The sequence below is a fragment of the Sphaerodactylus townsendi genome, linkage group LG05, assembly GCF_021028975.2.
Source record: "Sphaerodactylus townsendi isolate TG3544 linkage group LG05, MPM_Stown_v2.3, whole genome shotgun sequence".
Taxonomy (NCBI): Eukaryota; Metazoa; Chordata; class Lepidosauria; order Squamata; family Sphaerodactylidae; genus Sphaerodactylus; species Sphaerodactylus townsendi.
Genome location: NC_059429.1, coordinates 7792456 through 7818237, shown reverse-complemented (window position 1 = coordinate 7818237; position 25782 = coordinate 7792456). Strand labels below are relative to the sequence as shown.

The 25782-nt window shown below is 50.2% G+C and overlaps 1 protein-coding gene across 1 annotated transcript; it reads left to right on the top strand.

Moving 5' to 3' along the window:
* The first annotated feature begins 1017 nt into the window (after positions 1–1017).
* Positions 1018–25782, top strand: LRRC25 (leucine rich repeat containing 25). Its single transcript, XM_048496006.1, has 3 exons — positions 1018–1156; positions 16084–16923; positions 25344–25782. The coding sequence occupies exons 1-3, from the start codon at positions 1146–1148 to the stop codon at positions 25480–25482; spliced, it is 990 nt and encodes a 329-aa protein (XP_048351963.1). The 5' UTR covers positions 1018–1145; the 3' UTR covers positions 25483–25782.

Here is a 25782-nt window from a genome sequence, read left to right as displayed (position 1 = left end):
ACATTTTTGTGCCTCAGCCAGGTTTCTATTTTGTCTTCCCAGGCCCCTTCCGCACAGGCAAAATAATGCATTTTCAAACCACTTTCACAACTGTTTGCAAGTGGATTTTGCCATTCCGCACAGCTTCAAAGAGCACTGAAAGCAGTTTGAAAGTGCATTATTCTGCATGTGCGGAAGGAGCCCCAGAGACCTTTTTTGACTGGCATATAGACCAAGCCTCACACGAACAGTCAAATCTGGTCCCTACTGAGTTCTGAACCAGTGGGGGGAGAATGTGGGACTAAGTGATCACCTCTTCCTCTGTGCCAGGGGTTTGCAACCTGCGGCTCGCCAGATGTTCATGGACTACAATTCCCATCAGCCCCTGCCAGCATGGCCAATTGCCGACCCCTGCTCTATGCCATTTTAATGCAGCAAAGCGCACACACACACACCCCACACACACCCGCAGGGGAAAACATACAAGCCCTGTCTGGTTCTCTATATGTTTTTCCCTGCCAATAGTGCGAAGAGGGGATTGATAGCAGGAATTCAGAGGATTGATTTGACCAGTATTTTCTCAAATACAAAACAAGGGTGTGTCCCCTCTCCCCCCAGATCATACTATTTTAAGAAGAAGAAGAAGAGTTTGGATTTATATCCCCCCTTTCTCTCCTGCAGGAGACTCAAAGGGGCTTACAATCTCCTTGCCCTTCCCCCCTCACCACAAACACCCTGTGAGGTAGGTGGGGTTGAGAGAGCTCCCACACTCAAGGGCTTGTGTGGGAGTGTACAGGCTAATGTGAATTCCTCAGATAAGCCTCCACAGCTCAGGCGGCAGAGCTGGGAATCAAACCCGGTTCCTCCAGATTAGATACACGAGCTCTTAACCTCCTACGCCACTGCTTTAAAAAGGGGATTGTCTTACATTTGCATGAGTTACATCCAGTAATAATTTCCGGTAGGGGCAGAATGTTTTTAGGGGGTTGTCTAACGTTCAGGTTCATCTTCCCGTCTAGTACACATGCTATTTCGTCACGCCATGCGTAGCTGACACATGGAATTCGCTTCCATGAGATGGAATCGGCTTGACTAACTTTTATTCCGGTGACTTTTGAGACTTGAGTTGGGCTCAAAGCCCAAAGCCCTGGAAATTCTCAATCTACATGAAAGCAAGGTACGCCGTGTATGCTCCAGATGGGTGGCTAAACAGAAATCATGAACAATCCCTTATGAGTGGGGTGCTGTGTGGTTTCCGGGCTGCATGGCCGTGTTCTGGCAGCATTCTCTCCCGACGTTTCGCCTGCATCTGTGGCTGGCACCTTCAGAGGATCCTTAGATCCACAGATGCAGGCGGAACGTCAGGAGAGAATGCTGCCAGAACACGGCCGTACAGCCCGGAAACCACACGGCACCCCAGTGATTCCGGCCGTGGAAGCCTTCGACACTGAATCCCTTATGGGTCAGTGATGGCGAACCTTTTCGAGACCGAGTGCCCAAATTGCAACCGAAAACCCACTTATTTATCGCAAAGTGCCAACACTGCAATTTAACCTGAATACTGAGGTTTTAGTTTAGAAAAACCGGTTGGCTCCGAGGCACACGTTACTCAGGAGTAAGCTTCATGAAGCAACCGTGCAACGCATCAAATGGGTGAATCACGATCCTAGGAGGGTTTACTCAGAAGCAAGCCCCATGCCAGCAACCGAGCTTATTCCCAGGTAAAGAATCATGCCCAGGCCAGCCTAGATGTGGGTGTGGGGGTGATTTTCCACCCCCTCCCATATGATGAACTCTTTGCACAAGTGCCCACAGAGAGGGGTCTGAGTGCCACCTCTGGCACCCGTGCCATAGGTTCGCCACCATTGCCTTATGATCTGCACAACAAAGTACAAATAAGGGAGTGAGATACAAAGTCCAAGAGAAAAGAGGGTGATGTCACGCGCCAACCCTGATGTGGTTTCGTGGGTGCAGGTGCTCGCTTCCGCAGCTCTGATAGAATTCCCGTTCTCTTGTTTGCCTGTATAATTTCTGGAGAATTAAAGGCTAGTCCAGGGCTCTCCAGGTGTTCATGGACTACAATTCCCACCAGCCAATTGGCCATGCTGGCAGGGACTGATGGGATTTGTAGTCCATGAACATCTGGAGAGCCGCGGGTTGCAGACCCCTGGGCTAGTCGAAGCGCTGATTATGGCACAAACTGTGTGGCGTAGGAGGTTAAGAGCTCGTGTATCTTATCTGGAGGAACCGGGTTTGATTCCCAGCTCTGCCGCCTGAGCTGCGGAGGCTTATCGGGGGAATTCAGATTAGCCTGTGCACTCCCACACACGCCAGCTAGGTGACCTTGGGCTAGTCACAGCTTCTCGGAGCTCTCTCAGCCCCACCCACCTCACAAGGTGTTTGTTGTGAGGGGGGAAGGGCAAGGAGACTGTAAGCCCCTTTGAGTCTCCTGCAGGAGAGAAAGGAGGGATATAAATCCAAATTCTTCTTCTTCTTCTTCCTTCTTCTTTTTCTCCTTCTTCCTTCTCCTTCCTTCCTGCCTCCTCCTCCTCCTTCTTCTTCTTCTTCTTCTCCTTCTTCTTCTCCTTCTTCTCCTTCTTTTCCTCCTTCTTCTCCTTCTTCTCCTTCTTCTTCTTCTTCTTCTTGAGTGAAAAAGGAGGATTTTGAAGTTAGTAGGCCAGGCTTAACAAGTAGCCCTCAAGAACAAATGCCAGACACTCAGCCGCACAGACAATAAAATAAACCCCCAGGAGAGAAAGGAGGGATATAAATCCAAATTATTCTTCTTCTTCTTCTTCTTCTTCTTCTTCTTCTTCTTCTTCTTCTTCTCCTCCTCCTCCTCCTCCTCCTCCTCCTCCTCCTCCTCCTCCTCCTCCTTCCTCCTCCTTCTTCTCCTTCTTCCTTCTTCTTCTTCTTCTTCTCCTCCTCCTCCTCCTCCTCCTCCTCCTTCTAATAAAGAAATGATTCATGAAGGAGCTTTATTTTTACAATGGATGAGGCTGAGGAACCAGATCTCTGTGTCCTCACTTTGCTGTATGATGCTGTGCATGTTGTCTGATTTCCTCTTTGGGTTGCCAACTTGGAGTTGGGGGATTCCTGGAGATGTTGAGAATGGATCCTGGGGAAGGGCAGGAACCCTCGCCCCCACCTTGAGGCTGGTAACTCCCCCTGCAAGCAGCCTGCCGGGTGACTGAGCCCAATCCTCCCTCGTTTCTTGAGAGGGAAACGGAAGTGCATCCTCTGTTCGGTCAGCTATTTTTGTTCTGCTTCCTGTGGTTTGCTTCTTTTTTGATTTGCACTCTTGCACAGTTTGGGGGAAGGGAAGGAGAACTTCGGCCTGAGCTGGAACGAAAGAGAAACGAAGGCCGACATTTGGAGTTTTCCAGCGTTGCGTTTGGACTGCAAAATTCCAACTCTTGTCGCGATGCTTGTTTTGTCTGCAAGATTTGGGCAGCGCAATTCAGGACTTTCAGCTAGGACTGCCAACGTTGGCGTGTAAAATTCCTGGAGGTTTTGGGGTGCCACTTGGAGAGGGCAAGGTTAGGGGAGGGCCCTCAGTCGAGCATGTATTTATTTTATTTATTTATATCTTCGATTTTTATACCGCCCGATCCCCGAAGGGCTCCGGGCAGTGAACAACATAGTTCAAAACATTTAAACAGGAGCAGATCATACACAATACAATACATAGGCTCCATCCTATTAATTATCAATAAAACATCTTAAAATCCATGTAAAACGGTGGATAACAGTTAATAAATAAACAGGAGGCGTCCAAACCCCGATTAAAACCTACCCCAAAAAGGGGGATGGCAGGCCCCTCAATATGAGGGGCTCTGATGTACCAGTGCCAGAGCAAAGAGCAGTGGGGGGGCACCACATTGGCGGCTGGGCACTCCAAAGGCCCAGTGGAACAACACGGTCTTATAGGCCCTGCGGAACTCACCGAGGTCCCGCAGGGCCCGGACAGTTGGAGGAAGGGGCCCAGCCCATTTTCTCCATCTCTGTAGCCAGAAGACAGGTTTGCCAGGGGTTGGGACATTCCTGGAGAATTGGGGAGGGGGGCGGGTTACCCTACCGCCCTGGCATAGCCATGCTTCTCAAGTACCCCTGCCCACTTACCAGGCCAAAGGGTGATGTTGGCGTGGCAGAGATGGAACCCCCTCCTCTGGCAATCGCCAGGTCAACCTACAAGAATTCTTTTCCAGTTCTCATGCTCTCAACCTGCTTGTCATGTCATCACGTTTTTAGCTGAACAGCCAAGAAGAATACGTTCGCGACATGATACAACAGCCCTGCTGAGTAGATGATGATGATGAAGAAGAAGAAGAGGAGGAGGAGGAGGAGTTTGGATTTATATCCCCCTTTTCTCTCCTGCAGGAGACTCAAAGGGGCTTACAATCTCCTTGCCCTTCCCCCCTCACAACAAACACCCTGTGAGGTAGGTGGGGCTGAGAGAGCTCCGAAGAACTGTGACTAGCCCAAGGTCACCCAGCTGGTGTGTGTGTTGGAGTGTATAGGCTAATCTGAATTCCCCAGAAGAAGAGTTTGGATTTATATCCCCCCTTTCTCTCCTGCAGGAGACTCAAAGGGGCTGACAATCTCCTTGCCCTTCCCCCCTCACAACAAACACCCTGTGAGGTGGGTGGGGCTGAGAGAGCTCCGAGAAGCTGTGACTAGCCCAAGATCACCCAGCTGGCGTGTGTGTGGGAGTGCACAGGCTAATCTGAATTCCCCAGATAAGCCTCCACAGCTCAGGTGGCAGAGCTGGGAATCAAACCCGGTCCCTCCAGATCAGATACACGAGCTCTTAACCTCCTACGTCACTGCTGCTCCTTTCTACTCATTTCTAGCCGCAAGAAGACTCCTCATGTCGTTGCCTCCCCCGATTATCTTAACCCAGATACTCCCTTCTGTTACTAATTTCTTTGGACCACCTTACAGCGCACCCCGTTGTTTCTCAAACAATCCACTCGGACACCTCCCAGAGGTTGTCCTGACATCCCCCAAGGGTTGACCTGATACGCCCAGAGCTGGTCGTTCCTTCTATAAATATCCTGCCCCCCCCCCCCGAAACCATTTGTCCAGCGCCGTTGACCCCTTTGCTGCTGTGCCCACGCATGCAACACACCCCGGAACCAGACACTGGCCGTTTGCTCTGTACTTTGGATCTTCTTCTCTTCATGATCAGGTCGTATTACCCATATACGCCATATCCTTCTTTTATTCCAAATCTATTTTTCAACCTAACTCTATCTTAGGAACTCTATGTGCGCGTGTTTGCTGAATTGAATCGAATGCTTGTGAAGGAGCAGCAGTGGCGTAGTGTTTAAGAGCAGGCACATTCTAATCTGGAGGAACGGGGTTTGATTCCCCGCTCTGCCGCTTGAGATGTGGAGGCTTATCTGATGAACCAGATTAGCTTGTGGACTCCCACACACACCAGCTGGGTGACCTTGGGCTAGTCATAGCTCTTCGGAGCTCTCTCAGCCCCACCCACCTCACAGGGTGTTTGTTGTGGAGGGGTAGAAGGGAAAGGAGATTGTCAGCCCCTTTGAGTCTCCTTACAGGAGATAAAGGGGGGATATAAATCCAAACTCCTCTTCTTGTTCTTGTTCTTCTTGTTCTTGTTCTTCTTGTTCTTGTTCTTCATGTTCTTGTTCTTCTTGTTCTTGTTCTTCTTCTTGTTGTTGTTGTTGTTCTTGTTCTTCTTCTTGTTGTTGTTCTTGTTGTTCTTGTTGTTCTTGTTCTTGTTCTTCTTGTTGTTGTTCTTCTTGTTCTTGTTGTTCTTCTTGTTCTTGTTCTTGTTCTTCTTCTTGTTCTTCTTGTTCTTGTTCTTCTTGTTCTTGTTCTTGTTCTTCTTGTTGTTGTTGTTGTTTGTTCTTCTTCTTCTTCTTCTTCTTCTTCTTCTTCTTCTTCTTCTTCTTCTTCTTCTTCTTCTTCTTCTTCTTCTTCTTCTTCTTCTTCACTGGTACTAAAGATTCCTTGCTCAGCCTCTTGCAGCATCAATAAGCAGTCTGCTCTAAGCTAATATTCCCCAATATTGAGAGACTGAGATTCCACCTTGGGTAACAGTGGAACCTGAGGAGGGCGGGGCTTGCAGAGGGGAGGGACCTCGAAAGGGTGTAAAGCCATAAAGTCCACCTTCCAAAGCTGCTCTTTTCTTCAAGGGAACTGATCCCTGTTGCCTGTTGATCAATTGTGCAACCCCAGGAGATCTCCAGCAACCACCTGGAGGATGGCAACCCTGCCAGATCAGTTGTGATTCCAGAACTCCAGTCCTCATCTTTTGTAGAGGCAAGTCCTGTCTTACAAACTTACTACAGTTCTTTGAGGGTGTAAACAGACATGTGGATAAGGGGGAACCAGTGGACATTGTCTACTTGGATTTCCAAAAGGCTTTTGACAAAGTTCCTCACCAGAGACTGTTGAGAAAACTCAGCAATGAAGGAATAAGAGGGGAAGTCCTCCTATGGATTAAAAACTGGTTGAGGAACAGGAAACAAAGAGTGGGTGTAAATGGGAAGTTCTCACAATGGAGAGATGTAGGGAGTGGTGTCCCCCAAGGATCCGTTTTGGGACCAGTGCTCTTTAACTTATTCATAAATGACCTGGAAGTAGGGGTGGGTAGTGTGGTGGCCAAGTTTGCAGATGATACCAAATTATGTAGGGTGGTAAGAACCACAAAGGATTGCGAAGAGCTCCAAGCGGACCTTGATAAATTAGGTGAGTGGGCTAAGAAATGGCAAATGCAGTTCAATGTAGCGAAATGTAAAGTGATGCAAGTGAGTAGGGCAAAATCCAAACTTCACATACATTTCGCTACAGGGGTCAGTGCTATCAGTCACAGACCAGGAAAGGGATTTGGGCGTCTTAGTTGATAGTTCCATGGGAATGTCAACTCAATGCATGGCAGCGGTGAAAAAGGCAAACTCTATGCTGGGGATAATTAGGAAAGGAATTGAGAATAAAACTGCAAAGATTGTCATGCCCTTATATAAAGCCGTGGTGCGACCGCACTTGGAGTCCTGTGTTCAGTTCTGGTCGCCACATCTCAAAAAGGATATCGAAGAGATAGAAAAAATGCAGAGAAGGGCAACGAGGATGATTGGAGGATTGGAGCACCTTCCTTATGAGAGGCTGCAGCGTTTGGGACTCTTTAGTTTGGAGAGGAGGCGTCTGAGGGGGGATATGATTGAAGTCTACAAAATTATGCATGGGGTAGAAAATGTTGACAGAGAAATTTTTCTCTCTTCCTCACAATACTAGAACCAGGGGGCATACATTGAAAATGCTGGGGGGAAGAATTAGGACTAATAAAAGGAAACACTTCTTCACGCAACGTGTGACTGGTGTTTGGAATATGCTGCCACAGGAGGTGGTGATGGCCACTAACCTGGATAGCTTTAAAAAGGGCTTGGACAGATTTATGGAGGAGAAGTCAATCTATGGCTACCAATCTTGATCCTCCTTGATCTCAGATTGCTAATGCCTTAGCAGACCAGGTGCTCAGGAGCAGCAGCAGCAGAAGGCCATTGCTTTCACATCCTGCATGTGAGCTCCCAAAGGCACCTGGTGGGCCACTGCGAGTAGCAGAATGCTGGACTAGATGGACTCTGGTCTGATCCAGCAGGCTAGTTCTTATGTTCTTATGTTCTTATGTTCATCTGCAGGTTGGCAACCCTGGCTTCAGCCATACTGGTGTCTTGTTTTTTTTATGGGGGAGGGGGTTGAGTGGGGATTCAAGTGAATGGGGAGCTGCAGGTGAAGTGGCCAATTGGCCATACTGGCAAGGGCTGATGGGAATTGTAGTCCATAACATCTGGAGTGCCAAAGGTTCGCCACCACAGTGGGTCAGGACGAGTTTCAAATGTTTGGGGATTTTTATGCTCTGTTTTGGTAATTGTAAAATTTTGAGGTTTATACGTTTTTAAAGAGTCTTCTGTTATTAATTTTAGGAAATGATAACAGCATCCCTTGTTACAAAAAGTTAAGTGAAATAAGGTGGATTCTCAAAGTCCCTTTCTGTTAGAATAATCAGATTTTATGTCAAGTTTGTGTCATTTTATTGTTCAGATTTTAGCTTTGGGGTTTTTAATGTGTTATACGTTGTTACAACTATTCATAGTTAAACGAATTACTATTTTAAAAGCAAAGTTGTGATTAGATTTAGATTACATTGTGTGTTTATGTATTTAGCATTTTAAAACTTTTTAGGTTAAATGTTTCTTTGGGTTATTGTATGGATATTTACTGTTGTTTTAAATTGTATGTATGATTTTATATATGATGTTTTATACTGTACACCACCCTGAGCCCTTCAGGGATAGGGCGGTATATTAAATCAATCAATCAATCAATCAATCAATCAAATAAACAACAACAACAACAACAACAACAACAACAATAATAATAATAATAATAATAATATGGCCTTTGGTTAATAAACGGTGATTGGATTTGGATGGTTTGGGGATTATCTTTAAGCAAGTGATGACCTAACTATACGGCAAAAAGTTTGCCTGGGTGTGTTCCCACCAGAGGCGTAGCTCCAAGGGGGCCGGGGGGGTGCACGACGCACCGGGCGTGTGTCCCTGTGGGGATGTGGCGAGGGCATTCCGGGGCAGGGCAGGGCAGGGGCGTAGGACGCATCAGTGCACCGGGTGCTTTCCCCCCTTGCTACGCCTCTGGTTCCCACTCTGTCGTATCATGACCCTCCTACTTTAAGGTGACCAGATTGTCACCTTTGTAAGCTGGCGCACACGCAGCCGCAGGAGCGCACTGCCTTCTGGGGCGGGAGGAGCAGTGCGCTCCTGCGGCCGCGTGTGCGGGAGGCTGCCACACTGGCTTCTGGGGCGCTCCCGGTTTCCCCCCCGTGACAGGGCGGGAAACCGGGGAGCGCCCCAGAAGGCAGTGCGCTCCTGCGGCCGCGTGCGCGGGGAGGCTGCCGCACTGCCTTTTGGGGCACGCCCCAGAAGGCAGTGCGGCAGCCTTCCAAAAACCAGGACAGTTCAAAAAAACCACGGGACGCGGGATAAATTGTTTTAAGGTGGGACTGTCCCGCCAAAAGCGGGACATCTGGTCACCATATCCTACTTGGCCGCCCTGTTGACCCACCTGAAAGTACAAAAAAAGGGAGCTGGTGGAAGAGATGCTCTCCTTGGCTGGCTCAGTATTGCTGGGGGAGAGCAGAGAAGGAGAAATGGCTCTCAAGTTCCCTTATTCTTTGGGCATCCTCAGCAGAGGCCCCTCAACACTTCAGTGCAGCCATCTAATCAGTCATCGCCATGTGATCGCAGGGATGCCGGCCAGGCCCGAGCGGCAGGGAAGCGTGCTTCTTCCACTGCAAAGAAATCCCCACCGCCATGCAAATTGTGGGCACGCGGCTGGAAGGGGAAACTGCAAGCCAAGCAGTACGAACCGATTTTCAAGCGTGTCACTTGGGAAGTTTGCAGATCTTTCCTGCTGAGAAACGCGACTTCGTCTCCTCGTCGAGGCTGAGGACGATTCTCAGAGGGATGAGCTACTGATCTGTAGGCTCACTCTGGTGAAAGATCCTATTAAATGTGCCAAGACTGTGTAGATCACAGGTGTCAAATTCGCGGCCCTCCAGATGTTATGGACTACAGTTCCCATCATGGGGATCAGCATGCTGGCAGGGGATGATAGGAGCTGTAGTCCATAACATCTAGAGGGCTGCGATTTTGACAGATGATTTGGCAGAGCTTGAAGCTGTGCTTATCAACTCCGCTCTAGTCCAACAGGTCTTACAGGGGTTTCGCAGAAGCCTACCCAACCTATTTGACCAAAGGCAACAGTGGGACCATAGAAATATTTGCATGCACCTTCTCCAAAAAACATGTCCTCTGATTTCAGCTTAAATGATGTTTGCAAAGAAGGGACTACAGAAAAAACTCCATATTCAAAGGCAGTCTACCAGATTCTGGGGATGAGAGACAGGAGAGGGCCGTTACCTCGGGCAGAGGGGGTTGGCTGCTCGGCGCCTCCGGCTCCCGCGCCGTGAGAGCAGGCGGCCCCGAGCAGGTCACCGCCACCATTCCCCATCTGCCCCAGGGAGAAGGTGGCTGCCTTCTCCCTGGGGCAGAGGGGGAATGGAGGCGGCCTGCTCAGGGGAGGGGGAGATTCGGGCACTCATGTACCCGGCGAGAGGCCTCCATGTGCCACCTGTGGCAGGCATGCCATAGGCTCGCCATCATGGAGCTAGGTACTCATTTACCGACCAAGGAATGGATGGATGGCTGAGTTGACTATGAGCCAATGTAACCTCTACTTGTGGGTTCTGTGGGGCAGAACTTGAAATGAGTTTGCAACAACAAAATTTTAAAAACAAAATGGTTTACTTTCTTAACATATAACATCAACATTTAACATCACACTTCAAGGTCCTGTTCAGGTTGCATTTTCAAGTCCTGATATTTACAGTCTACTGATACTGCCAAGTCCAATTCTTCTTTGCAAGCGGGTTGGCTCCTGAAGACTCCAAGGGCTGGATGAACAGGATTCAACATGATGAAGGTTTCCAGGAGAACTCTCACCCATTACAGCCACAAAAAGAAACCCTGAAACAATAAACTCCAACATTTACAACATAGCAAAAACAAACAACTACCTTCCCAGTAGTTCCCAACAACATTGCAGTTACCTTAACAAGGTGTTGAAGGCTTATACAACCAAGGTCCGAGTCTGGTAGCCTTGTCTCCTCCAAACTACATGCGCTGTGCTGCAGCCTCTTGTTGCTTTGAGTCTCCACCCCTTACTGGGTCAACCCATTCTGAGCATGGGGGGTTACACCAGCTGCCGGGATATCTGACCCCCAGGGGGCTCGAACTCCTGACCGAGTGAATGGCAGTGCAAGCACTTAACCACTACGCTGTGTGGCTTCTTGGCAAAGGAGAAGCTACATTGAACCAGTGATTTGGGGGCCGAAACAGCAAAGAGGAAACACTGAGGGGTTTTTAAGTGTCAAAAAAGCAGGGTTGTTTGGGTTCGAGAGAGCCAGCGTGGCGTAGTGGTTAAGAGCAGGTGCACTCAAATCTGGAGAACCGGGTTTGATCCCCTGCTCTGCCACTTGAGCTGTGGAAGCTTATCTGGTGAACTGGATTAGCTTGTACGCTCCCACACACGCCACCTGGGTGTCCTTGGGCTGGTCACGGTTCTTCGGAGCTCTCTCAGCTCCGCTCACCTCGCAGGGTGTTTGTTGCGAGGGGGGGAGGGCAAGGAGTTTGTCGGCCCCTTTGAGTCTCCTTACAGGAGAGAGGGGGGGGCGTATAAATCCAACTCTTCTTCCAGTCACTGAAGGCCAAGAGATGCTGGGCAACAGGCTTGACCGGGGCTCCCCCTGGTCATGTTCAAGTTGCCCAAACAAAGCAGCCACCAGCTTGGGACTACGGCCTGAGGATTGAGCAACGAGCTCTTCCCTGAAGCCGTTTCCCCCTGCCTCTCCCCTCCCTCGGTCTTTCACGAGAAAGAAGGAACTGATGGTTGCCCTCCCCTTTTTCACAAATGCCCAAACCCAGAAGCAGCCTCACACAACAGCTGGGCGCGGCAGAAGGGTCAGGATATCAGGTATGGGTGTTGGGGGGGGGGGTCAGGAGCATTGCTGGGGGTGGGGGGCGGGGGGAGCCTCATGTGGACATCTGCAATTTGGGTTCTATTTCCTTTCGACCTGCAGCCAGCAGAGCCTGCCTCTGTCAGGGAGGTTGCTTGTGGCCCAAACGCCCCAAGAGGAAGAAGGCTAATTTGGATTCATACCTCACTTTTTTCTCTTATAATAATAATAAGAATTTGGATTTATATCCCCCCTTTCTCTCCTGCAGGAGACTCAAAGGGCTCACAATCTCCTTTCCCTTCCCCCCTCACAACAAACACCCTGTGAGGTGGGTGGGGCTGAGAGAGCTCCGAGAAGCTGTGACTAGCCCAAGGTCACCCAGCTGGCGTGTGTGTTGGAGTGTACAGGCTAATCTGAATTCCCCAGAAGAAGAGTTTGGATTTATATCCCCCCTTTCTCTCCTGCAGGAGACTCAAAGGGGCTTGCAATCTCCTTGCCCTTCCCCCCTCACAACAAACACCCTGTGAGGTAGGTGGGGCTGAGAGAGCTCCGAGAAGCTGTGACTAGCCCAAGGTCACCCAGCTGGCGTGTGTGTTGGAGTGTACAGGCTAATCTGAATTCCCCAGAAGAAGAGTTTGGATTTATATCCCCCCTTTCTCTCCTGCAGGAGACTCAAAGGGGCTTGCAATCTCCTTGCCCTTCCCCCCTCACAACAAACACCCTGTGAGGTAGGTGGGGCTGAGAGAGCTCCGAGAAGCTGTGACTAGCCCAAGGTCACCCAGCTGGCATGTGTGTTGGAGTGTACAGGCTAATCTGAATTCCCCAGAAGAAGAGTTTGGATTTATATCCCCCCTTTCTCTCCTGCAGGAGACTCAAAGGGGCTGACAATCTCCTTGCCCTTCCCCCCTCACAACAAACACCCTGTGAGGTGGGTGGGGCCGAGAGAGCTCCGAGAAGCTGTGACTAGCCCAAGGTCACCCAGCTGGTGTGTGTGTTGGAGTGTACAGGCTAATCTGAATTCCCCAGAAGAAGAGTTTGGATTTATATCCCCCCTTTCTCTCCTGCAGGAGACTCAAAGGGGCTTGCAATCTCCTTGCCCTTCCCCCCTCACAACAAACACCCTGTGAGGTAGGTGGGGCTGAGAGAGCTCCGAGAAGCTGTGACTAGCCCAAGGTCACCCAGCTGGCGTGTGTGTTGGAGTGTACAGGCTAATCTGAATTCCCCAGATAAGCCTCCACAGCTCAGGCGGCAGAGCTGGGAATCAAACCCGGTTCCTCCAGATTAGATACACGAGCTCTTAACCTCCTACGCCACTGCTGCTCCAAGGAGTCTCAAGGCTGCTGACAAACTCCTTTCCCCTTCCTCTCACCACAGTAGACACCCTTGTGAGGTAGGTGGGGGCTGAGAGAGTTCTGACAGAACTATGACTGGCCCAAGGTCACCTAGCAGGCTTCATGTGCAGGAGCGGGGAAACAAATCCAGTTCACCAGACAAGAGACCACCGTCCTGTGGAGGAGTGGGGAATTAAACCCGGTTCTCCAGATTAGAGTCCACCTGCTCTTAACCGCTACACCCAGCCGGCTCTCAAGCATTTTGCCAAGTTAAAATGTGACAAAATGTCAGACTCCAGATGTGACTGTTGGATGTTTTTCCAACCTGGCTTTTGACGTTTGGGTTGTAGAAGCAGAGCGGGATAAACCGTCAGTAAGAAGCAGGTTGCGTGTCGGATGGATAGGTAACCCTATAACAGTGGTGGCGAACCTATGGCACGCGTGCCAGAGTTGGCACTCAGAGCCCTCTCTGTGGGCATGCACACACAGAGTTTGTCTTGTAGGGGGAGCGGAAAATCACCCCCCCACACACACACACACACACCTAGGCTGGCCTGGGCATGATCCTTTACCTGGGAGTAAGCTCGGTTGCTGGCAATGGGGCTTGCTTCTGAGCAAACCCTCCTAGGGTCGTGATTCACCCGTTGGAAGAGTTGCACGGTTGCTTCACCAAGCTTGCTCCCGAGTAATGCACGCCTTGGATCAAACTGTTTTTTCTAAACTGAAACCTCAGTATTCAGGTCAAATTGCCGTGTCGGCACTTTGCGATAAATAAGTGGGTTTTGGGTTGCAATTTGGGCACTCGGTCTCGAAAAGGTTCGCCACCACTGACCCATAAGGGTCGTTGTATTGCATTCCCGCGGAGTTCCGCCACGTTGTAGGATTGCGACCTGAGTCACGAGAATTAATTTTTTAAGATAATAGCAAGTGGGGCATGCCCGCACGGGGCCACACATTGGGAATTGCAACTGCATGAAAGGTAGTTTAGAAGACCCCTTTCCAAAGTATACCCCCCCCCCCCAAAAAAATATATCAGGAGACGATGGCCAAACAAATAAAGCTGTAGAGTTGGGCTGACACAGGAGATATGGTCACCGTAGAATTCCTGTGGCTAAGATTCGGTTCTGGGCTGCAGGGCTTCTGAGCCCAAGGGCTTCTAGATATTTTTGGCTACCGAGCTTCTCAGAGTCGTCAGTCCTTTGTGGCCTGTTGTTGTTGTTGTTGTTGTTGTTGTTGTTGTTGTTGTTGTTGTTGTTGTTTAGAACTAGACAACCTCCCTTTCCCATATCCTCCCCCACCCCTGGTTCCCTGCGTGTTTTAACCTGGTGGGCCACTGCGAGTAGCAGAGAGCTGGACTAGATGGACTCTGGTCTGATCCAGCTGGCTTGTTCTTATGTTCTTATGTTCTTAATTTGACCAAGGCAGAGCGTTGACTCCGAAGGCCGTTTCCCCCATGGTTTGGGTGCTGAACTGTGCTTCTCGTTTCCCATTTCTCATCTCCGTGTAATAATTTCTCTGTGCTTTCTCGAGCACGTACAACAGTGGTGGCGAACCTTTTCGAGACCGAGTGCCCAAACTGCAACCCAAAACCCACTTATTGATCGCAAAGTGCCGACACGGCAATTTAACCTGAATACTGAGGTTTTTGTTCAGAGAAAACAGTTGGCTCCGAGGCATGCGTTACTTGGGAGTAAGCTTGGTGGTAGTTGGTGACTTTGCTTTGAAGCAACCGTGCAACTCTTTTAACGGGTGAATCGTGACCCTAGGAGGGTTTACTCAGAAGCAAGCCCCATTGCCAGCAACCGAGCTTACTCCCAAGTAAAGGATCACGCTTTAGTTCTTCTCTTGAAAATCAGTGAGGTTTAGCAGCGCTTAACAGGGTTACCTACACTGCTCCCCCAAAACTAGGTCTTAGGTTTAATGCTAATAATCAAGCCCAGTGGCCCAGGCCAGCCTAGATGTGTGTGTGTGGAGGGGTGACTTTGTGCATGCTCACAGAGAGGGCTCTGAGTGCCACCTCTGGCACCCGTGCCATAGGTTCGCCACCACTGACATATGAAATGACAGGGAAAGCAAGGAAACACAGCGAGTGGAAAACAAGGGAGGGCAGATGTTCGAAGAAAGACTGCAGCCGTTGGGCACCCAAACCGTGTGTGACAAGAACCCCAGGGTCTCTTAGCAGTGAAGAAACATTGGGTCCGTTTTACGTAATGCTGAGTCACTTGCTTAAGACATTCAGCAGGTCCAGACCAAGATAAGAACATAAGAACAAGCCAGCTGGATCAGACCAGAGTCCATCTAGTCCAGCTCTCTGCTACTCGCAGTGGCCCACCAGGTGCCTTTGGGAGCTCACCTGCAGGAGGTGAAAGCAATGGCGTGCTTCGGCTGTTGCTCCTGATCACCTGGTCTCTTAAGATCTTCCTATCTCCCCATCCTAGGGCTATCAGTGGGTATTTGGTGGGCCAGAACAGAACCAGTATCAGGATAACCTCAGGTTGGGTGGCTGCCAGGGGGTCTGGTTGAGCCCACTGCTGCCAAATCCTGTAACGTGCCAGTACCCTGCCTGCCCATTTGTGGCTGCTTTGCCACCCAGGTATCCAGGGCACGCATGGCCCAGTCAATGGCATAGCGCCAAGGGGGTAGGGTGGAACATGATGCACCGGGCAAGCGCCATGGTGGGGGTGCGGCAGGCACGTTCTGGGACATGGCAGGGGCGTGGCAGGGGGGCTGGGCACATGCTTGCCCCTGGCACAGTTCCCCTCGCTACGGCTCTGTCCAGAGGTGGGATCCAGCAGGTTCTCATGGGTTCCCGAGAGTGGGTTACTAATTATTGGTGTGTGCCGAGAGGGGGTTACTAAGTGGTGATTTTGCCACGTGATTTTTGCCTTCGTTACGCCCCTCCTCTCAGCAGTAGCGCGCAGAACTGGAAGCAGTCTAGCAGGAGGGGCACCAGCGTGCGTGGCAGCCCGTGCCTGCGTGCATTTGTTTCCCGCCCAAGGACTGGCGCAGCGGCTGCATCCTTGCCACAGCCCCGCCCAGCAATGCCCCGCCCCCGGAATGCCCGGCCACGCCCCCGGAATGCCCCGCCCAGCCCCTTTGGCACTACGTCACTGTTTGAACCCCACCATCATGGGAACCTGTTACTAAAAATTTTGGATCCCGCCACTGGGTTGATCCCACACTCAACAATTTCTGCTTCTCCAGGATGTCTGGGCTACTGGTTGCGCTGCTGCTCCTGCGCCTCGGGCATCCCTTGGAAGCTGCCTGCCTAACCAGCTTGTGGGTCCCGGATGGGAAGCAGCTGGACTTGCAGACCTGTGTGAACGTCAGCGGCAAACAAATCACCGAGATCCCTGCGATTCCCAGTCAGGGGAGCTTGCTGAAGGTGTTGGATCTGTCCCACAACGGCCTCCGCAGCCTGCCGGGCGGGTTTTTGAATAACACCCGGAGTCTGGAGCGCCTGTTCCTCCAAGGCAACGGCCTCCGTGAGCTTCCACCTGCGTTCTTTGAGAGCATGGACCGCCTGAAGGAGCTGAGGCTAGAGGGGAACCCGCAGCTGACCTCTGTTCCTGCCTCCCTGCTCTATCTCTGCCTGGAGACCCTCACGGTGGACTGTCGGTGCAACACGGCCGGGGACGTCGCCTCCTATTGCCAGTGGCTGAACTGCACTCGGGAAATCTCCTGCTACTGTTCCTCCTCTCAAGGCGTCTTCAACCTCACGGACTTCTATGCCCAGCAGTGCCACGGCTTGTCCGTGGCCGTGTATGCCGCCATTGCCGTCTCCGTCCTGGCCGTGCTCCTGGGAGCCGCTGTGGCCTTCGTCCTGATCCGGAGGAAGAAGGGGGCCACCGCCGTCCAGGAGAAAAGGAAATCGATCACGTCCAACGGAGCTCAGCCGCGGTACATCAGCCACGCCGGGCCCCAAGGTGACCCAAGGCAGAACGTGGGAGCGCATGCCGATTATGAGAACGTCTTCGTTGGCCAGACTCAGAAGGCCGCCGGAGGGCACAAGGAGCGACACAGCAGGAAACAGCCCAAGAGCAGGCAAGTGGGGATGCCGCACAGTGGGGGGTGCCGAGGAGCACTGCAGTTAAGAGCAGGTGTACGCTGATCTGAAGGAAACAGGTTTGATTCCCCGCTCTGCCGCTTGAGCTGTGGAGGCTTATCTGGGGAATTCAGCCTGTACACTCCAACTCGTGCCAGCTGAGTGACCTTGGGCTAGTCACGGCTTTTCGGAGCTCTCTCAACCCCACTACCTCACGGGGTGTTTGTTTGGGGGGGGGGGAAGGGTAAGGAGATTGTAAGCCCCTTTGAGTCTCCTACAGGAGAGAAAGGAGGATATAAATCCAACTCTTCTTCTTCCTCTTCTTCTTCCTCTTCTTCCTCTTCTTGTTCTTGTTCTTGTTCTTCTTATTCTTCTTGTTCTTGTTCTTCTTGTTGTTGTTCTTGTTCTTCTTGTTGTTGTTCTTGTTGTTCTTGTTGTTGTTCTTGATCTTCTTCTTGTTGTTATTGTTGTTCTTGTTCTTGTTCTTGTTGTTCTTGTTCTTGTTCTTCTTCTTCTTCTTCTTCTTGTTGTTCTTGTTGTTGTTGTTGTTCTTGTTGTTGTTGTTGTTCTTGATCTTCTTCTTCTTCTTCTTCTTCTTCTTCTTCTTCTTCTTCTTCTTCTTCTTCTTCTTCTTCTTCTTCTTCTTCTTCTTCTTCTTCTTCTTCTTCTTCTTCTTCAGCTGGAGATGCCCCGCCTGGCATCAGATGTCCAGAAACAGACCCATAGCAAAGATTTCCACCCCTGAACCGTGTAGGGAAGCCGGTCTCCAGGTGGGACATGGGGACACCCCATAATTCCAGTTCATCTCCAGACTACAGGAATCAGCTCCTCTGACGAAACGGGCTCCCGTGGAGGGTGGTCCTCAGGGCATCGTGCCCCAGCCTCCTTCCTCTCCTTCTCAGCCTCCATCCCCAATTTTCCCCAACCTGGATCTGGCAACCTTGCCTCCCACCCCCTGCTGGTGGCCAGGGGGGACCTGGCAACTCTAGAACCATGGCCTGCTTTTCTGGGATGGGGAGCCCCATCTATTCAGCCACTGTAGAGAGCCAGCATGGAGGACTGGTGGAGAGAGGTGGACTGTAATCCGGAAAACCAGGATTGATTCCCCCGTCCTCCAATTGAGCGGTGGACTCTCATCCAGGAAACTGGATTTGTTTCCCTGCTCCTCCACATGAAGCCTGCTGGGTGACTGTGGGCTAGTCACAGTTCTCTCAGAACCCTCTCAGTCCCCACCTGCCTGACAAGGTGTCTGTTGTGGGGAGAGGAAGGGAAAGGGGTTTGTAAGCCACTTTGAGTCTCCTTACAGGAGAGGAGGAGGAGGAGGAGAAGTAGAAAAAGAAGAAGCAGTTGCCTAGCAGGCTTCATGTGGTGGAGCAGAGAAACAAACCCAGGGAATCGATCCTGGTTTTCCAGATGAGGGTCCACCTCTCTTAACCACTCCACCGTGCTCTGTTGAACAGAGAGGAAGGGAAGGAGTTTGCAAACCGCTTGCAGACTCCTTACGGTTGAGAAAAAAGAGGTAGTATAAATCCAAACTTCCTCTTCATTCCTAAAGTGTAATTTTGGAGGAATAACACCCCCCACCCCGTGGAAAAACAAAGTCCTATTCAATTCATTTTCATGAACTTAGACACCCCATAACAAGTCCATAACCGTGACAGACCGGCTAAAGCAGTGGTTCTCAACCTTCCTAATGCCGCGACCCTTTAATACAGCTCCTCATGTTGTGGGGACCCCCAACCCTAACATTTATCCATTTTACAGATGGAGAACACTGATGCAGAGAGTCTTAGGCAGTGATTCTCAACCTTCCTAATGCCACGACCCTTTAATACAGTTCCTCATGTTGGGGTAACCCCCAACCCTAACGTTTATCCATTTGACAGATGGAGAACGCTGATGCAGAGAGTCTTAGGCAGTGGTTCTCAACCTTCCTAATGCCGCGACCCTTTAATACAGCTCCTCATGTTGTGGGGACCCCCAACCCTAACATTTATCCATTTTACAGATGGAGAACGCTGATGCAGAGTCTTAGGCAGTGCTTCTCAACCTTCCTAATGCCGCGACCCTTTAATACAGCTCCTCATGTTGGGGCAACCCCCAACCCTAACATTTATCCATTTTACAGATGGAGAACGCTGATGCAGAGAGTCTTAGGCAGTGGTTCTCAACCTTCCTAATGCCGTGACCCTTTAATACAGTTCCTCATGTTGTGGGGACCCCCAACCCTAACATTTATCCATTTTACAGATGGAGAACGCTGATGCAGAGAGTCTTAGGCAGTGGTTCTCAACCTTCCTAATGCCGTGACCCTTTAATACAGTTCCTCATGTTGTGGTGAGCCCCAACCCTAACATTTATCCATTTGACAGATGGAGAACACTGATGCCGAGAGTCTTAGGTGACCCCTGCGAAAGGGTCGTTCGACCCCCAAAGGGGTTGTGACCCACAGGTTGAGAACCACTGGGCTAAATAAATAAAATAAAATTGGAGCAGTTTTTTGTGCATTGCGTTACAACTGTTTAGTTGGAGCGCAAACGTGTCTGAAATTGGCCCTGCTGATGGGCTGAGAAAAACCTGCACCTGTGGTGGCAGGGGCAAGGGGGAGCGTCAGTCCAAGCACTAGTGGGATCCGGCCTACTAGTCCCTTTGAGATTGGGCCACGCCTCAGTGCAGGCTCTGCTTTATGCCCCGCAGGTGTCAGAAGTGCCCTTGGGCTTCCATCGGGTAACTGAGGGTAGGGAGGAGGTTGCCTAGGCCTGGCCCCACAGCACAGCAGGATAGATCCATCCTCAGGAGGGTAAAGTGGCAGGGGGGCTTGTGGCGTGTGGCACGGTTTCCAAGCAGTGACCTCTTCTAAACCGTGCAACACACCACAAACACAACCTTCGCTCCTCGGCAGATGATTTGGCACTTCCTCTTTGGCAATCTCTCTCTCTCTGTGTGTGTGTTTTGAGCTGGCCAAAGGGGAAGGAGGGGCAGGGGATTTCCCAAGCAGCTACCCAGTTTTGGATTTCCCAGGAAGCTTTGCTGCTACTCAAAGTGGATACTAGACTTGATGTATACGTGCTCTCTCCAATATCGGAGGAATACGCCTATTATATTAGATGCTGTGGAACCCAAGCGGAGAATGCTGCTGCAGTCGTCAGGTTTATGGACTTCCTAGAGCAGGAGCGGCCAACCTATGGTGCCCCAGATGTTCATGGACTACAATTCCCATCAGCCCCTGCCAGCATGGCCAATTGTAGTCCATGAACACCTGGAGCCCCATAGGTTGGCCACCCCTGAATTAAAGGGAAAGCATTGCTGAATGCTGGCAAGGGCTGATGGGAATTGTAGTCCATGAACACCTGGAGCCCCATAGGTTGGCCACCCCTGAATTAAAGGGAAACCATTGCTCAATGCTGGCAAGGGCTGATGGGAATTGTAGTTCATGAACATCTGGGGCACCATAGGTTGGCCACCCCTGAATTAAAGGGAAACCATTGCTCAATGCTGGCAAGGGCTGATGGGAATTGTAGTCCATGAACACCTGAAGCCCCATAGGTTGGCCACCCCAGAATTAAAGGGAAACCATTGCTGAATGCTGGCAAGGGCTGATGGGAATTGTAGTCCATGAACATCTGGAGCCCCATAGGTTGGCCACCCCGGAATTAAGGGGAAACCATTGCTGAATGCTGGCAAGGGCTGATGGGAATTGTAGTCCATGAACATCTGGGGCACCATAGGTTGGCCACCCCTGAATTAAAGGGAAAGCATTGCTGAATGCTGGCAAGGGCTGATGGGAATTGTAGTCCACGAAAATCTGGAGCGTCATAGGTTGGCCACCCCTGTCCTACAGGCACCTGGTTAGCCTCTGTGCGAATAAACTGCGGGTCTTGATGGGCCTTGGGCTGATCCATCCGGGCTTTTCTTACGCCCCGAAGCATCCACCTTTGTAAGCAGAATTGCTCTTGCAAACAGGGTAAGAGGAACAGTTTCAAGTGCAGCAACGTCTGGAGCAATCAGGCTCTCATCGAAGTCACTGCAGCAACGACGCACCAAAAAAAGATAGGAAGTAAATTTAGCTTATAACCTTCGTTTTTCTCTTCCTCATTCCGAGTGGCTGCAAAAAAAATAAAATAAAATCAGGGGGGGAAAACCCAGCTTTCTTCCTGCTGGGTGTGTGTGTGTAAATGAAACGAGCTCAAGCCAGAACTTCCCAGAAGAGGAACTGCTCCACTTGGTAGACACTCTGCACATGCTCAGGGCCTGTGCGTGTAGCTGTAAAAGCTCTTGGGTGAGAAGTAATTGACCAGGACTCTGACAATTTCTAGCAGTCCTCTAGGTTCTGATACAGAAGAAGACACGGCCTTCTCTGAATGCAGACTTTCAGTCCACTTTCAATGCACTTTGAAGCTGGATTTCACTGTGCGGAATAGCAAAATCCACTCGCAAACAATTGTGAAGGTGGATTGAAAGTGCATTATTCTGCATGTGCGGGATGGGCCCCAGAGTTACGGCTCCAGGGGGGCCAGGAGGCAAAGGGATCTTGCGGCCTGGTTGCCGGGGAGTAGCTCCAGTAGGATGCAGTTCCGCGAACAAATTATCCCCCTCCTGTACGACAGCATTGCTTGCAAAAGTAGGGGTTGCACTTGGCATGTGTTATATAGAAGTTATTTTTATTTGTGCAATCAAGTTTCCAAAGCATGTCACGCACTTTACGCTTCTGTCCAAGGTCGATTCCCCACTGAGGATTAGATGCGTGATCGTCACGCAAAATGTCCGGGTTTCCAGCAGAACTCCACACTGCACGAGCGCCGAACACGCTTTCGTCCCGTTTCTGGCGCTCCCCCAACTCCCAGCACGTGTTATTTTAGAACCTGCCAAAAAGTCGACCTTTTCAAAAAACGCGTGGGCAATCTGGAGGGGTGGGGAAGTGGGGGGGGGTGAATCCGGATTCATTTTTCCCGCCGCTGGTAATGACGTGGAGCCTCCCATCCAATGAGAACTCAGTGGGCTGTGGCCGCCGGTTGGCCGCCGGTTGGCCCACATCTGTGTGGTCACGGGGCACCACACTCCCCACACCAAAACATTAATTGATTGTTGTTAATTGTAATAGTAAATTAATATTTGCAACAGTCTATTATGATAACATTTATTGGAATGAAAATTCATGAGCGAAAAATGCAAGAGGGAGGGAGGTTAGGGTAAGGTGACCAGATTTTTCGTATTAAAAAGTGGGGCGCGCACCCGCAGCAGCACACTGCCTTTTGCGGCAGCGCTCCCCAGTCAGGAAACAGGGAAGCGCCCCAGAAGGTGCCTGTTTCCTGACTGGGGAGCGCCGTCGCAAAAGGCAGTGCTGCTGCGGGCCATTGTCCGTAATCGGAACAATGGCATAAGCCCGGCGGGACGCGGGACATTCTACGCAAAAGCGTGAGTGTCCTGCAAAAATCGGGACGGCTGGTCACCGAGAGGGTTAGTGGGGTTGTGGGATTAACTTAGGTAAAATTACTTCCCTGTCATTGGGCGATGCCATCTCTCTTCGTTTCTCCAGCCGTGGGGAGTTTCTTTCAGTGGCAGCAGCTTCTCAGCAGGAGTCCCTCAGTTCAGCAAAAAGTAATCCATAAAAAAGCGTTGGAGCAAAAAATAAGAAAAATCTTCCCTCGTCTTAACTCAGCAACTGTTACTTAAAGGCTCTCCTCAACGCAGCTAAAAGTACTGGGGCCACAACCTTTGTCGGGAATATAGGCGCAAGAATGACGCAGAGTCAGTTGCTTTGCTGAAATAACGTTTACTTACTAACAGGGAAGGGTAACTTGGAAGAAAACGAGAAGACAATCTTCTAACTAGCTAGCTCGTGAGCCAGTTTCAAATCCAAATCCAAAACCTTTATTAGGCATAAAACCGGAGTGTGTCACGAATTCCAAATACAATAAAAAGATCATTATTGCACAACTTGCAGTACACAGAGTAAAAATGTAGCAACAGCTTCAGAGATTTCAGCATTAGAGTTAGTTAGAAGCTTAGCCATTTTTATCTTATCAGAAAGGAGCATAAATCCTGTTGGTAATACAGTTCTCAAATCAGTTCTGATGTTGTTGTATTTTGAACAGTGAAGCAGAATATGAGAAAGTGAATCAGTTGTATTAGGACAGAAACGACAGCAACGCTCATTTTGTGGGATATTAGAGAAGCGACCTTGAAAGTTAGCCAGTTTACTGCTTAGACCAGTGGTGACGAACCTTTGGCACTCCAGATGTTATGGACTACAATTCCCATCAGCCCCTGCCAGCATGAGCAATTGGCCATGCTGGCAGGGGTTGTTGGGAATTGTAGTCCATAACATCTGGAGTGCCAAAGGTTCGCCACCACGGGCTTAGACTATCACATGGCTAAGACTGTTAGAGGGTTAGACGGAGCACGTGCAGAGAGCAGCAAAGAAGATATATCTAAAGCCTACCTGCAGACTGGCATGTAGCCCATGCCAGACCTGCTTGACCAATAGGTATCAATTACCTGGTCACTGACTTCTGACCTCACTAGCTAATTAGCATGCAACAATTAACTCCTTCATTCCTGGATTGTGGGCCTGGCACTTGCCAGATCCCATCAGGGTTGCAACAGCTTCAGCCTTTTCAAATGTCATTATCACAAAGTCAACTTTCTTTGACTGCTTGGGGCTGTCATGAAACCATGGATCTGTGTCCTCCCTCAGGACCATCTAGACCAGTGACCGCAAACCTTTTTGAGACCGAGTGCCCAAATTGCAGCCCAAAATCCACTTATTTATCGCAAAGTGCCAACACGGCAATTTAACCTGAATGCTGAGGTTTTAGTTTAGAAAAAACGGTTGGCTCCGAGGCGTGCGTTACTCGGGAGTCAGCTTGATGGTAGTCGGTGGCTTTGCTTTGAAGCAACCATGCAATTCTTCCAACGAGTGAATCACAACCCCAGGAGGGTTTACTCAGAAGCAAGCCCCATTGCCAGCAACCGAGCTTACTCCCAGCAATCGCGCTTTAGTTCTTCGCGGGAAAATCAGTGGGGTTTAACAGCGCTTAACAGGGTTACCTACACTGCTCCCCCAAAACTAGGTCTTAGGTTTAATGCTGATAATCGAGCCCAGCGGCCCAGGCCAGCCTAGATGTGTTTGGGGGCTAGGGGCGACTCTGTTTGCACGTGCCCACAGAGAGGGCTCTGACTGCCACCTCTGGCACCCGTGCCATAGGTTCGCCACCACTGATCTAGACTTACGGGAAAAGGTTGCCTTGTTCCCTTCTCTCTCTCTTTAAAAAAAAATATTTTTACCAATTACAAAAATACAGGGAGAAAAAACGAAAAAGCGTTCAGAATTGACAGTAATTAAACCTATCAATCATGTCAGTCTTCACAACTGAAAAGAGTAACTATAACGAACTTATAATCTTGCATAATCAGAATCTGATGCAATCCATCTCAAAATTAAGCATGAAATAGGTCTGCATTTCTAATCTTATTACTAAGAACGCATCAACGTTAACCGGTAAACTGGATTAAGATCGTTAATCTTATTAGGCAATTAAACTGATAGTAACTGGGATCTTATTGGATAGATTTAATTAAGTTCACAGGCAAATATATGTAGTTACATATACATAAAAACGAACTATTACAACAGCCTAAGAAACCTTTGCTCTTGTCTGGGTGTTAGAATGTCACATGTGCTTGGCTGACAATTGTCTGCTAAAACGTATATGCAAATAAATATTAAATATGGTTGGGAATATGAATAGTAACATCCTAAATAATCAAGTAGGTGCATTAGGACTGTTCCCTCCTTTCTCAAACCCCTCAGCCCCATTAGCAATTACTCCTTCCCCCACCTTCTCCTTAACCCTTAAACTGCAAGAACAAACTTGTCCCTTTGATTATTGCCCTTTAGGCAGTGGTGGGATCCAAAAATTTTAGTAACAGGTTCCCATGGTGGTGGGATTCAAACTGTGGCGTATCGCCAATGGGGCTGGGCGGGGCACGATGGGAGCGTGGCCGGGCATTCCAGGGGGCGGGGCATTCCTGGGCAGGCCTGTGGCAAGGACGCAGCCGCTGCGCCGGTCCTTGGGCGGGAAGCAAATGCACACAGGTGCAGGCTGCCACGCACGCCGGGGCACCTCCTGCTAGACTGCTTCAAGTTCTGCGCGCTACTGCTGAGAGGAGGGGCGTAACTCAGGCACAAATCACGTGGCAAAATCGCCAATTAGTCACCCCCTCTCGGCACACACAAATAATTAGTAACCTACTCTCAGGAACCTGTGAGAACCTGCTGGGTCCCACTTCGGGGGAGGGGGTTGCCCTTAACACCAGAGTGGGATAGCTGGTGACGTCGGCAGCGCACGCTGGTGGACATCTGACCCTGTCAAGGATCAGGCGACTGAACGGGCGGCTGTTTTCTTTTTGCATTCAGGTCACACCGGAAAGTCCAGAAGGACGAGGCCTCCCCTAAGGAACAACCCATCTATGCCAATACTCAGGAGGTGTACTGTAACTACGCCAAGACCCCAGCTCCTCTGGATGAAGACCTTTACGTCATGCCAGACCAGTGACTCCCCACCCACTGCCCCACAACGGTCGCCTGTTAACTTTTATTGCATTGTGTGCCTTTGCTTTCGGCTGGAGGGAGCGCATACCGAGTGCAGTGGTGCCCGTCGCCACCATGAGACACAGAGCGGCAGCCAGCCTCCTCCACTGCACTCAGTTGCCGCAAGTCAACATTCACCTCTCCTCTTAATTTTATAGCAACGCGCACGGTATTTCTTTCCTGCCTTCTGCAAGGAATTTCATCCCTTTGTTTCATCATTTTGGGGAGAGTGGCTATTTCTTCTAGCTCCCAGACCACCCCCACT

Excerpts from the sequence above, each read along its gene's own strand:
- LRRC25 (XM_048496006.1), top strand. Across the intron at positions 16,924-25,343 it reads AGGAAACAGCCCAAGAGCAG|GTCACACCGGAAAGTCCAGA; the intron begins GCAAGTGGGGAT and ends TTTTGCATTCAG.